Consider the following 14,733-nt stretch of genomic DNA (forward strand, 5'->3'; position numbering starts at 1 on the left):
GTACCTATAGAGAGCGATGAGGTCTCCCCTGAGCCTCCTCTTCTCCAGGCTAAACAACCCCAGCTCCCTCAGCCGCTCCTCGTAAGATTTGTTCTCCAGACCCCTCACCAGCTTCGTTGCCCTTCTCTGGACTCTCTCGAGCACCTCCATGTCCTTCTTGTAGCTAGGGACCCAAAACTGAACACAGTACTCGAGGTGCCGCCTCACCAGAGCCGAGTACAGGGGGACAATCACCTCCTTAGACCTGCTGGCCACACTGCTTCTTATACAGGCCAGGATGCTGTTGGCCTTCTCGGCCACCTGAGCACACTGCTGGCTCATATTCAGCTGACTATCAACCAATACTCCCAGGTCCTTCTCTGCCAGGCAGCTTTCCAACCACTCATCTCCCAGCCTGTAGCGCTGCTTGGGGTTGTTACACCTCAGATGCAGGACCCGGCACTTGGCCTTGTTGAACTTCATGCAGTTGACCGCAGCCCATCGGTCCAGCCTATCCAGATCCTCCTGCAGAACCCTCCTTCCCTCGAGCAGATCGACACACGCACCTAACTTGGTGTCATCTGCAAACTTACTGAGAGTGCACTCGATCCCCTCATCCAGGTCATCGATAAAGATATTAAAGAGGACTGGCCCCAGCACTGAGCCCTGGGGGACTCCACTAGTAACCGGCCTCCAACTGGATTTGGCTCCATTCACCACAACTCTTTGGGCCCGGCCATCCAGCCAGTTTTTAACCCAACAAAGCGTACGACACAACAAAGCCACGAGCAGCCAGTTTCTTGAGGAGAATGTTGTGGGAAACGGTGTCAAAAGCCTTACTGAAGTCAAGGTAGATCACATCCATAGCCTTTCCCTCATCCACTAAGCGCGTCACTTGGTCACAGAAGGAGATCAGGTTCGTCAAACAGGACCTACCTTTCATAAACCCATGCTGACTGGGCCTGATCGCCTGGTTGCCCTGCAAGTGCCGCAATTTGCTGCTTTTCAAGGAAGTTCTCTAATTGACAGTATAGGCTGTGCTGTTTGGGAAAAAAGATAAGAATTAACTTTTCGTATTGAAGCTATTCTGCATTCTGTGGAATAATCAGAGGTTTAGAGTGAAAAAAGGAAACAGCAAAGCTAGGACAAGAAATAATATGGCTCTTTATCCTAACGGACGGATAGCTCTTTTGGGACAGCAGAACTGTAGATCGTGGTCTCCGCTCTTATATAAACAGTAATTGGAGCATGTCACATTTTAGCCAGCAAAATCACCAGGACAGCAGGACATTTTATTAGGGAGGAAAAAAAAAAAAAAGTTTAATCTGTCAAAGTGGAACATCTGGTCACCTTTGCTTATATTTTCTGGTGCTGGATTAATAACATTGCACATTTAATGTTCATCATTTAAACTGTAATCTAATTAGGTGCTCAAAGTATTCTAGTGCCTCTTAGCCAAGAAGCCAAAATATTGTTTTTGTTTGCAGTCAGAAGCTGCTGCTTTTCCTGATAATGCACTGATGTACCAAGCTTTGCTTCACCAAGGTCCCATCATCCTAGAGTAAGCATCAGGGGGGTACTAATCTGCACTAGCACTTCAATTTTCTCATTACAAAAATTGGCTTCATCTTCCTAGCGTAGGCAAACCCTGATCAGTGTCACTCAGACCTTGGGGGCCACTGACTGGGAGCAGCAACAGCAGAAGAAGTGCCAACTGTGACAGAAGATATTTTAGCAACAGCTGTCTGGTCTTGTGTGATCCTCCTGGATACCAGTTTGAAAGCTCTGTCTTAGCTGGCTTGTGGTGTCTGTCCCCACTACAGATTACAAAACCCAGTAAGAGCAAGATGCTCTTTAGAATGAAGCAACAAGCACTGTCATCTTGTAACAGCTCAACAGATTGTTAGCATCTTCGTACGTCCTCAAAAGCACTAAGAGAGTAATCAGAGCAGTGATAAAAGTGTAATGATGTACGTCCACGGTAATAAGCCCAAATCATCTTAAAATCACATTTTGCATTTGCACTGAGGCTTTTACACACTGCATTTCACTATTTTTAAGTTGCATTACATAGCTGAGAAGTGAGAAATTTTCACTAGCCGCATTATGACGGTAAGAAGACTGAAACAGCAAAGCCATCATTTATGTGGTGTCACAGAGCAAGTAAATGGCATAATGGGAAACAGCAGCCAAGTCTCTTAACTTTCAGCTTCGTGCCCTAACCACTGGTCCATTCAAGTGAGTGAATGGGTCATTTATTCCTGAAGTGTAGTTTCCACTTCAGTGTTCACATGCAGCTGCTGTGTAGAAAAGGAAATTAAAAGCATAGGATAGGGATTCCTGTTGAATTTCTCAGTTAGTGTGTGTTTAGAAAGGTATAGGGCTCCCTCCACCCCAACCCATGAGTACTTACATGTAATAGTGACACTCCAAGTAATCAGCCAATAGGTTAGAAAATTATTTAATTTCTCTTGGCAGCTCCCGGGTCTGGAAAATAGGACTGTAATTATCATGAATAATTCATATTTACTGCTTTGGAATCAAAACTGAAAAACAGAATACACATGGAAATAACAATATTTATCTCCCTTATCAATAAAGGAAAGAATCATAATAACTGTAATAGTTCTGCTGTAATAGCTATTGGGTTTACTTATGCTTAACCGCTCTTTAGGCTCTGGTCTTATTCAGTAAGAGCAGTGAAAATTCCTACAGGTTTCACATGGCATCAGCCCCAAATTTATTCATTTTGGCAAGGCTTAATCTTGAAGTTTCAACTTTGTTCTCTAACTTATGTCAAGCGGAACAGAAGTATGCATAACAACCAATTTCACCTCTTCAGAAAAATGTTGCTTCTTTCCCTGAACAAAATCCAGGGATTTTCAAAGCTCTACGGATAACTGTCTTTATGTTCTGCAGAAACAGAAACTAACAGCTGAGTTTAAAAACCAGAATAATTTATCTAATAAAAATTCCTACAATTTATAGAGAGGTAAAACATAATTTATCTGACTTGGAATTTATCCAAGGTCTAATATTAACACTCTTCTTTCTTAAAGACACCAGGAGCAGTGTTTCAGAATCTCACTTTTATGTCCCCTTTCAAGCATGTGACCCCAATAAATAATAATAATGAACTTAACATGACTGATTACTGAAGATCAATTGTACAACAGAGGTTCTTTCAAACCTGAAGACCTCTTCGCCCTTCTCTGTGCTGATTCTCCCAGGAACATTCTCCCAAGACAAAGTTCTACAGACAAAGAGCCACACACAGGATTCATTATTGAATGTGCTGAGGGATGCTCCTTTATGGTACTAGTAAAGTACTAGTCATACTTTTCACTGCTTTTATCATGAACTTCGAAGTGTTCTGGCCAGAACTCTCAGCTGGAATTGCTCCTGACACCTTTAGAAAAATAATTACAAAGAAAAACGTTGAAGCTACAAGGAGCCATGGCAAACAATGTCTAGTGCTATGAGTTGATGGAAAGCAGGGAACTGAGGTACTTGTAAGACTGTTTTCCTTTATACTCTCAAGCAAGTAATGTTTAATGTGACTGTCATAGAATGCTGACAGATGTGTGAGCTGCTTTTTTTTTTTTCTAAATGCACAAGTTTACTTTCCCACAACCACTAACCACACACACAGAAAAAAATGTGCAAACCTTTGAAAATAGCACCCAGCCTTCTTCCTCAATTTGCCATGTTATGTGTTATATTTTCAACCATTAAAGGAAAAAAAAAAAAGACAAATCTGAATCATCTTTAGATCTCCTTAAACAGAAATTTAATTTAAATAATTAATGACACTCCCTCGATCAAACTGGGTACTGATAAAGACACAACCTCTGAAGAAAGCAAGGGGAGAAGGATATTACGTCCTCCCATCTGGGTTAACATTAAATGTAAATTCTGGTAAATCTAGAGGCCTCTAGAAGAGAATTTTTTAAGAAGCATGAAAAGCATATTCAACCACTTGTTCAAATTAACAAAAAAAAAAAAAAAAAAAGAATTCTCAAAGGTCTGTTACTTATTATTAATTAACAACAACTTTTTAAATAGGGATTCTTCTGTCCTGATAGTACTTTCAGAACACAAACCAAAGCCCTTGGAGAAAATAACTACTGATCTGCACAAAGATTCACATAGCATACTTTTTGAATGACTACCTTGAATTTTTCATTTTACTCTTTCCTGTTCGATGGATATCTCAAGGGAAAGATGCAGCAATATATCGGCCTGGTGACCAGTCCCAGATGATTAATTGGGACTTTGAAATCACTCTGAAATCACAGTATCATTAATAAACAGATCACATACCACACTTTTGCTTAAATATAGCCATAATGAGTGCTTCTCAAAGTATGCTGAGTAACAATTAGGGTGTTTTAAAAGGTCTGTCTGATGATAATTCCTTAGCTAACAATATGGTCCAATTCTGCTTCTGGGAAGTTTTTAATTTTAGGATCTCTTCACAAACCAAATGCTAGTACTTACCTCTCCAACATCCCCCAAGAACACTGACTTCAAATTATTTTATTTTCTGTATCACTAACAGCATTTTATTATGCTGCCTCAAGTTCTTCTGAGTGTCTCTTCAAATTCTAAGCGATCCCCACCTTATTAACATGCGAGAAGTGATACCAAAAGTCTTTCTGCATAAAACCGATACAAGACACAAACTTATCCTACCCACCATTGTGGAGTTCTGTACATGTCCTGGTGATCCCATGTCTTAGTTAAGGCAATGTCCTTTTCTGGAGCCTTGATGAACAGTATCAGCCCTGCACATACGTATCTAGAGCCATGAACGTCTGTCTCCTGACAACCCCATTATCACCCAAATAGTACCCAAGCTACAGCTTCCAAGCGCTCTCATTTTAAGCAGCCACTTTCCAAACCCAACAGTATTTGTCTTATGCTGCATGAAAGAGCTTCCTATACATACATGCTGGTAACCCCACCTCTGCCATGATGAACAAGAAAAAGCCATGGAAATAGAAAAGAAAACAAGAAAAGCCAATGGATCATTCACATGCTCAGAATACAGAATTACTGATGTGGAAAAAAATATATATACACCCTTTCCCCTATTCCGATGTATGTTTTCTACCTGCATTAACAGCAGTTACCTGTGGTAACTGTAAGTTTTTTGTTTGTTTCATATGCCATGACATTGAACTTGCAGGACCAGGATTCACAGATGCTGCTCCAGTACAACTAATCAATAGCAGTGCTTGAAACAGCTTTAGTCTTTTCAGTGTACTTGTAACCACAAACTCACAAAACATTACATCTCCATGTATCCTCACTGGCTCAAACCACAGCCTCCTATCTCCTTCCTGAGACACTGATATTGATGGCACAAATATGGGAAATGTACTGGATCTTTTGGTGGAACTAGAAAGCGTGCTCCTGTGTGTGCCAGACCTGGTCACAGCCATTTGCCTCCCACCCTTCCCCTTTGCGTTGCAGCGTGCAGTTTGTCTGGAGTATTGGTTCGTCTGGAGGCACCTAGCCTCTATTTTGCTGGTGAGGCCACCACAGGGAAAGCCACGCACCATGCACATGACCAGGAAGAGCAGCACAAGGCTGGCTGGCAAAGAAACCTCGCTTGGGAAAGGGAAAGCATTTGGAAATCTTGGGCCAGTTGGCGGATGGGAGGCAGGGGGCAGCCAGGACATTCCTTACGAAGGCAAAACAGGCATGCAGGTCAATTTGACAGACACGCTCTTAATGGCAAGCAAAACTTAAACAGACAATAGCTCAAACCCAAAATAGTTGCCAAGGGTTAGAATTTGGGCTGCTCATAGGAAATGACATGGCTTTCAGCTCTGGCCAGATGATAAAAATGTGTTTCAGAAATGAGTAATATCACAGGATTACCAGTATCAACCATATTCATTCCTGCAAATCAATTGAGGTTAGTAGTAGGAGCAGGCAAGGAAAGAAAATTTTACTGGAGAAGTTATGTTATTGTTCTGTAGTCCAAATAAGAAAGAGGAGACCATTTGACTATTTTGGATTCTGCGTGATTATGTTTATTTAAAGAAACAGAACACTTTTTAATTATGTATGTGAATACTTGGAACACATAATTACTACCCAACAGGCAAACTGTTTGGGTCTGTTGGAATGCCAATGGGCTTTTATTAGTTCAGCCCATCATTCTGTTGTGAAATGGAAATGAAAAGTGGAAAATATGTTTTCCTTCTCCAGGGATCACTTCAGCTCCTTTTTCTCTTTATTTTATCAGACTTCTCATTGCTGTGGGGGTCTTGAAGGCCTATTATTAAAACACCCTGCAGTCCTAAGGGAAGAAAAGCAAGCTGGTGCTGCAGATGGGAGCAGTGTGAATGGAATAAACTATAAGCACCAAAGAACTACAATAAATGCAGTAAAATCTGTGTTATTCTCTTTTCCTTCCAAAGTTCAGTTAAAGTTTTCATCTTTTACCTTTCATTTTTCATGAATATCAGGTAACCCATAGTACCATCCAAATACAAAAAAAAAAAAAAAAAAAAAAAACAGAAAAAAACAGAAAAAACAGTAAAATTAATTAGTTATGCTGGCTCTTCTTGAGTTTCCTTATGCATAAAACAAATTAAATCCAAGTTAATCTATTCTGTACAGACAAAACCTGCAGCGGGACTGGACTTAATACAAAATACTCATGATAGAAATTGTATCATTATCAGCTCTCTCAGAAAAAGAAAGCGAAAGATACAAGAAGTACTTACTTACCAGCTGTTTTAATCTACAGGTCAAGCCTATCAAAATCTCACCTTAAAGTATTTTTTACAATAATCTCATCATTGAATTCAAATCAATTCTGAAAAATAAAATGAAAGCCATTGGGATCTTCTGTAGAACAGGTCTTGCAAGAATTAAAACTTTGGATGCAGGTTAATACACAAACTGGAATTTAACTGATATTGTGAGCACTTACCACATTTTTATTACTTTTCTTTAGATGTATGCAGTAAAGATTCATTGTTATCGTGGCCAAAGAATATGAATGCCTGATTAAGCTGATGATGATGCTGAATGTCAGGTGAGCCACAGAATGATCTATAAATTGGGCAAAAGACAAGGGAACTTACATGTGAGGAATGCATCAGCAGGAACAAAGACCTTTTTGGTATTTCAAACACAGCCATCTTCTTCAACAGAGAGACAAAGACTATTTTGTAATGATGGAATTATTTCTGATCAACTGCATACCTGCTAGTGACACACTTTTGAAGACTAGTTAAGGAAGCATAAATTGAATTTTCTCTGAAATGGAAGGAGTGTATTTCCTCCCAGAAAGTCATATGAACATTTCCCCAGCATTTTTTTTTTTTTTTTTAATTTCAAAAGGCTTGCTGGTTTGATAAAGATTAGGTTTATCTTGGAAATACTTCATTTCTTTCTTTTTTTAAACTCAATTTGTTCTTTTTATTCTATTTGATGAGGTTGGCATCTAGTTTTAGTCTAACTGTACCTCCTACCAAGCAACTCTACCTGAAACATATTCACAGCCATCAGCTTAAATCTGTTGTTTTCTTGTAATGGAGTTGAAAGAATTTTGTAGAAATTTCTAGAGGAATGATAAAAATGCATGCACATGTATAAAGCTAAGCACAGGATTTTTGAGGTACTACATTATGCATCAACAGAGGCAGTACTGCTCTTAAAACTGTTCTTATGGAAGATTTTAAAACTTCTGCATGCCTGCACAAAACCTGTTACTACTGTTCCTATACGATGTCGTTCCTATATGATACCATTCATATAAGCATACTGGTAAAACAAATACCTGCATTAAAACAGTGGATGCCAGGAAACAAAGAAGAGACAACTATAAAGGACCACCCACCATAAAAGTACACCTTCCAAAGTGTGTACTTAAATCTGCTTTTTACTCTTATTTTTTAAAATGCCTCCATTGATCCCATTTTTCAGAGCTTTCAACTTAAAAGACACAGTAAGTACAGCTTTGCAGGTGTACCTCTTCTAAAAAAGTTTTTAAGATTGGGTGACCACCAGAACTTTGCAAAGAACAAAAGTTATGTTTCTACATTGGAACTAAAAGACTGGAGACAGGAAAAAAAAAAAAAAAAAAAAAAGCATTTTGTGTCTGGCCAGAATGAACACTCTGTTGGGGTTTCTTTGTGATTTCGGTTTTTGAGAGAAAAGCAGGCAAAGTGATACCACAGTGGCTACACAGCCACTTAGCCCCAGCTACACTCAAACTGAGGCTGGATGTACTACAGCACTAGGTACAACACCACCTGTCCTACCCACCACACGTCCATATACACTTTATTCATAATCTCCTGATACAGAATTATAATAAATGTTATTACAAAATATCTTTTGCACACTTACAAATAAATTAGTTGTTTCACTCTGTCCTGGCACAGAGAGACCCAAATCTTTATGTAACAGGCTTTGATTTTGATTTAATTGAAGTACATTGATAGCTGCAAAACACTGTAATCAACATACTGTTCAGATCCATCCCATAGGCATCATCCAGATCTGGGGCCTTCAGTGGAGGAAAGCTCTTTCCTGGCTGACTGACAAGCACTTCATATCAAACTGGTTTGTGAAAGTCATAAATGCAGTAGTCTTGCCTGAGAGTCCCATATATAAAGCTCACAGCACATACCTGTCATTGTGTGGCACTAAATGCATCTGAATGAACTAACTTCATTAATATTCCCAGATCTAGATGGGAATGGATAAAATACTTGGAAGCCTGGAGCTTCAAAGAAATGTTCTTGAAAGCTAGTATCATACCTTCACAGTACTCATGTGTAGTGCAAGACCCAGGAGCTTCCTAAGTTTATTATTAATTTGCACCAGAACTAGATTAGCTCTCTCTTTTTTTTTTTTTTTTTTAAATCTAATTCTGGCATAGGTGGAGGGAAAATCTGACTGTGAAGTTGACATTTGTTTTAAAAAGATGTTTTTTAAGAAAAGGGGGGTGTTTAAATTGTCATTAGCACCATAATTATTTTTACATAACCCTATATTAAGGCTGAAGAAAATCCAACAATTTATGCAAGTATGCTGAAAGGAAAGTATTCCACGTATAATTTATAGAAGAGTTGGAAGCCTGGACAAGGTATTAAACACTTTATAACTGCAGACACTCTGACAGTATGGCAGAATTTAAGAAGACCAATAGAAACGGAAGTATAGAATGGTCCATTCAAATCTGAATTGGTAATAAAAGTTAACTCTCCATGGGTAACATGAATCAGTGCTTCAGGTAAAGTTGTTCCAACTCCTGCTGTAAAATACCTCCTTTCTCAAAATGTGTGGATACTGCGATGTGTATGGATTGCAAGTTCCACTAAAACTGTTGGGTCTTTCACAACGGTGGCTACCAACATAAAACCAAGAAAGATAACACTTTTTGTTAATGTTTCAGTACGTCTTCTAGCACAGGTACATTGCAGTTGGCAACCACTTCAGGGGAATGCTCCAACCTCTATTTACATATGGGGAAAAGCAGTTAATATTCAGATAACTGAAGCACTATACAATCTCTATATACTAAGCTAGTGCTACTTTTCCTTAGCATTAATGAGTTAGAATTTAAAAAAGCTAAACAGGAAGATTCATAACCTCTCAAAATTTATTTTCAAAACTAACAGAAAAAGAGTATACAAGTTTAGGGAGAGCCATAATGATTATTTACAGTGGTAATAACAGATCACGTGTCCTTACTATAGAACTGGAGTCGGGCAAAAAGACTTTTAATATCCAACTGGCAAATGTGTCTGTGATTTCCAAAGCTATTCTACTTGTTTCTTTGTGGTGAAACTAATATCTTACAAAGTTTTTCAGCAGAAAAGAGAAAGACGTACCAACAGCTCTCACACTGGTGCTTACAGCACATCCTTGAAGTGACTGATGGCCAAGTTTCCAGAAACTGAACCTACTTTTCAAATGGAGTAAAAGAATCATAGCATATCCCGAGTTGGAAGATACCCAAAAGGGTCATGGATTCCAGCTCCTGGCTCTACACAGGAGCACCCAAAAATCAGTTCACGTGTCTGAGAGCGTTGTCCAAATGCTTCTGGAACTCCGACAGGCTTAGTGCTGTGACCACTGCCCGGGGGAGCCTGTCCCAGTGCCCAACCACCCTCTTGGTGAAGAGCCTTTCCCTAACACCCAGCCTGACCCTCCCCTTTCCCAGCTCCATGCCGTTCCCTCAGGTCCTGTCGCTGTCCCCAGAGAGCAGAGCTCAGCGCCTACCCCTGCCCTCTCCTTGTGAGGGATAATAATAATATCAGTGATAACCAGAGATAATACTAACATGACATTTCCTACCCAATAATCTATACTAAAGACAGTTTCTTAAGAATCAAGTTTGTCTGCCATCATGTAACACATTTTATTGGAAGTTCCCAACTTATACGTTTCAAATAACTAAACTTTCCTTGAACTAGCTGGGGTTAACATTAGCAAGAGATATCAGAAACAGTCAAAAGGAAATTCCACTGGTTCAAAAGCTACTTCCATTATGATCTCAAAGCAAAATCTTAAACTTTTAGCATTTGCTTTAGAATTATAACAATTCTGTAAAACAGTGATTCAGAGAAACTGCAATTCTATTCCACGTGGTTTATGCTAGACTACAGAAGTGAGAAGAAATAAAATTTCTTTATTTACTTTCATTAAAATGGAATATTTCAGCAATATGTTTCAGTCAATTCATTTTGATATTTGAAATTATAGTTTTTGTAATAATTAGTATTTTTCTGTGAAACATTTTGACATGGAAAAAAGCAGCTTCATCAAAAAAAAAAAGACAGCTATGTCATCTTTTTTTTGAGCAATTATCAAGTCTTCTTCAAGATTCAGAGACACGTATGGCACCTTACAAATGATATGTGAGTAACATCCCAACTAAGAATATACAGACAGCATTTAACATGAAATGTGATGAGAGGAAAGTGCAAAGGAGACTTGCTAGATGGCTGTGTATTGCAATTAGGCACCTACAATTTTCAATTTTTCAACAGTGCTTTAAAACAGCTTTTTTATCTATTTATATTTCACCTTCACACTTTCCCTATGAATATAGGTGGGATAATGATGAGCATTCCTGGGACACAATAATTGCTCTTTGCTGAGTAGATTTGGTGACATCACAAGGAAATTTGTGCATGAGAAGTCAAAAGGACTAACATAATCTGAAGATCAGAGTTTTTGAAATAAAAAGTCAGACAGAAAGGCAAAGGACAAATGAAGAAGGGGATTAGAAAACAAGATAAGAAATTCGTTGTCATGTGTTGTACAACTGGTGATCAAACAAAGCAAACGATGATAAAATTGTCGAAGGTCTCTACTTTTTCACTTATTAGAAAATGTTTAAGTAAAACTATCTTAAACAGCTCTGATTATCCTGCAGGATTTACGGGTTTCATTTCATTAGAATTTAATGAAACAACTATTTTTTTTTCTTTTTCTAATAGGCAAAGTGAATGGTGCAAGCTGTTTAGTGACTCCTCATGCCAGAACAGAAGCCTTTCTTATTCTGAATTTCTCCTGCCTAGCACAATAAAACAATTCAATCTTTAGGATGCGTATTTCTGTTTCCTCCTGTGGCTAATGATGGGAATAAAATCTTTAGTCCCATAATACTCAACTACTACTTAATACTCAGATACTTAAATTCTGCTACTATGCTTCAGTAGTGCTGTTGTCTCTTTGCTTCATTGTCTGAATCTTACAGGTTAAGTGCATAAAACTTCTAAAAACTGCAAAAAATCCCTGTAGGGAAATAAAGTTCTTCGTGCTAAAACTTTTGAAATGAACACTTAAAATGTTTCAGGCTGTTGGTCTTCTTTATCAAAGCCCTAAGTATCAATTTGAATGGATTCGTGTCTATTATTTGAATCATTACCAGTCTCAACAGTACTGTATTTATGAGTTAGTTGCACTGCATTATAACCACTGCCTAATGAAAAACGGCACTCATTAAGACATATCTGAAAAAAAAAAAAATCCCGTTTTTCATTTTTTTCTTTTGCCACTTTTGCTTAGGAAAAGAGGGGAAATAACCTGCCTTTTTTCCCCTTTTTTCTTTTTTCTTTTTTTCATTTCAGTACTTTACTGTGACAGCTGTTGGTGCCACATAACCATTAAAATGTGTATCTATTCTTTGTTTTTTCCAATTTTGCTATAACTAAATTTCATTAACACTTTAGGAAATGTGAACATTTTCCTTCCATCTGCTAGATGGCTTTTAAAACCCATTTAGTTTGATTTAGCAAATCTGGAAACAGCTGGCAAAAATGTATTTTTATTAAGTTCCTCAGATTCATATTTGCAAGATATGTGACTTTCATAGTCTTTCTTAAGGTCTGTAATTGGTTTCTATTTCTCAACTGTACAATTTCTTTCTAAATGCTAATCAACCAGGTGGTCAGATGTTTAGTTATCATTTTGCACATTAACCAGTTTAATGCGTCTCAGTTTAAATGTCTATAGCTGATGATTCAAATGATGTGCTTAAAAACTATAGGAATGGTTATTTAGTTTTCAGCCATTACCTCCTTTTTCTTTTTAATTCTGAAGTTGATTGTGCTGATTAAGTAAGCTAAAAAAGAACATGAAAAATAGGTTACATGTACTGGGTGCCTGTACGCAAAAACATTGACATTTTGCAGGCTCTGATCTACCACCAGGGAAAAGAGCAAGGAAATGAGGCTGCTTTATGTCCCTCTTGTTAACCCTTTCTGCTTAGTTTTGGACGTGAGAGCCTATATCCCCTACTTTCATCTCCCCTTTGTTTGCTTCACTCCCACAGTGGGAGACATTCTGCAGCTAGCAAAAACCAACAGTTCTTTTTTACAGTGACAAGCCCAGGATTCTGATCTTTCAGAGCTGCAGAAAAACATGTCCATGCATATGAATCCATTGACACAGAAAAATGATGCTTTGAGCCATATTCTTTGATCTGCTACATCTGCTTAGAGCTGCACCCTGCCAGCAGACTTCAATTCTTCAAGCAGGGCTAACCTGGCCAGGGCAAAATGTGACGGTGCGGAATCGGATTTCCAACAGAATAATGCTTTACAAAAAGCCCAGAGATCTCTTATACCACTTACGTCCACCAAGCTGGATACAGCTGTATCAAAACAGCATCACAGAAACACTTTGTGTGAAGCCATACCTGACAGGAACTTCCAGCTCCACAAAGACATTTCAAGTTGTCATTTTGAGGACAGGCAGTGAGGAACAGATGTCCACAGAGTGGTGCCAGGATCTGAGATGCCACCAATAAGGCTTGAGTCACCATTACTAAACAGATTTCCTCTGTGTTTTGTTTAGAGTATTCATATTTTAAAATATGGACTCCATTTTATTTTCCCATGACCTGACCCATAAAATACATTTCTGTCACCTTCTGAACAGCCCCAACTCGTGATCAGAGTTTCAAGAGATAATTGATTTCCAGGAAAAAACAATATTACATGTATTGTCATTTGAACTAGCATCTGTAAATCAGAAATTTGTCGTAATATTGTGGCAATAGTATATTCATCTTCTTCATGCTCAATCTATTCCCATAGATTCTTTCATTATCTCCAGTAGATGTCATTGGCATAAGCAGAGTCAAAGACTTCCAATACATTTGGGAATCCAGACAGTACAGATAAATCTTCACTGACTTTCTGCTGATGAGGTTAGCTTCTTTTAAATGAAGAAAATATCTGTGTTCCAAAATAGCCTCTGAAAAATGTCACTAGACACTTGGGCACAGAAGGTTGGCTAATTTGAGTGATGTCTCCCAATAAAAAGATTGAAAAACTGAGTAATACCTGGCTCATCTGACATTTTGCAGTATTTCTAAATAGTATAGCGATAAACAAGTACAACTTTAGCCATCTGAAATTTCCACAGAATACCTAAAATCTCCCTTTGCTCCACTGGACTTGCACCCTCAGGTTCTAATGGAGTTTTCGAATAATAAAAATAAATTCTGTTGAGAGAGTATTTGGGGTTGTGGTGGTTTTACTCGGGTGGGCAGCCGAGTTCCACCACAACCACTCTCTCACTCCCCCTCCTCAAAGAGGAACGGGGAGAAAATACGATGAAAAGGGCTCAAGGGTTGAGATAAGGACGAGGAGATCGCACAGTAATTATTGTGACGGGCAAAACAGACTCAGCATAGGGAGATAGGAAGATTTATTGCCTATTACTAAGAAGCTAGAGAAGTGAGAAACAAAGGAAAGAAACCAAAAGCACTTTCCCCCCCGTCCACCCTCTTCCACCTCCTCCCCCCGAGCAGCGCAGGGGAATGGGGGAATAGGGGTTATGGTCAGTCTATAGCGCTTCTTCGCCGCCGCTCCTTCTCGGTCGCTCTTGTCCCCTGTGCTGTGGGGTCCCTCCCACGGGATGCAGTCCTTGCCGAACTGATCTGGCATGGGCTGCCCACAGGCAGCAGCTCTTCAAGAACTGCTCCAGATATGGGTCCGTACCACGGGGTCCATCCCTCAAGAGCAAACTGCTCCAACCTGGATCCCCCACGGGCAGCAGCTCCTGCCAGGTCACCTGCTCCTGCGTGGGCTCCTCTCCACGGGCTACAGCTCCGGCCTGGAATCTGCTCCGGCAGGGGTCTTCCACAGGCTGCAGCCTCCGTCGGTGCAAGTCCACCTGCTCCACCGTGGTCTCCCCCACAGGCTGCAGGGTGGAACCCTGCTCCACCGTGGTACTCCATGGGCTGCAGGGGGACAGCCTGCT

General features: G+C 39.4%; 1 protein-coding gene across 3 annotated transcripts in view; it reads right to left on the bottom strand.

Annotated features, from left to right (window-relative positions):
• Positions 1-923: 923 nt before the first annotated feature.
• Positions 924-14,733, bottom strand: part of LOC310893274 (uncharacterized protein) — a 101,959-nt gene continuing 88,149 nt past the window's right edge. Inside the window, exons 4-6 of one of the 3 annotated variants that reach the window (XM_083821989.1) lie at positions 6,932-7,053; positions 2,393-2,479; positions 924-1,019 (exon numbers count right to left, since the gene is read on the bottom strand). In XM_083821989.1, the coding sequence (XP_083678115.1) occupies positions 2,441-2,479; positions 6,932-7,053 (161 nt within the window). In that variant the 3' untranslated portion in view covers positions 924-1,019; positions 2,393-2,440. The remainder of the gene's footprint in view (positions 1,020-2,392; positions 2,480-6,931; positions 7,054-14,733) is intronic. The other 2 variants (XR_014578860.1, XM_083821987.1) reach the window with 2 other exon arrangements.

The sequence above is a fragment of the Anser anser genome (assembly GCF_964211835.1).
Source record: "Anser anser genome assembly, chromosome: 2".
NCBI classification, from domain to species: Eukaryota; Metazoa; Chordata; class Aves; order Anseriformes; family Anatidae; genus Anser; species Anser anser.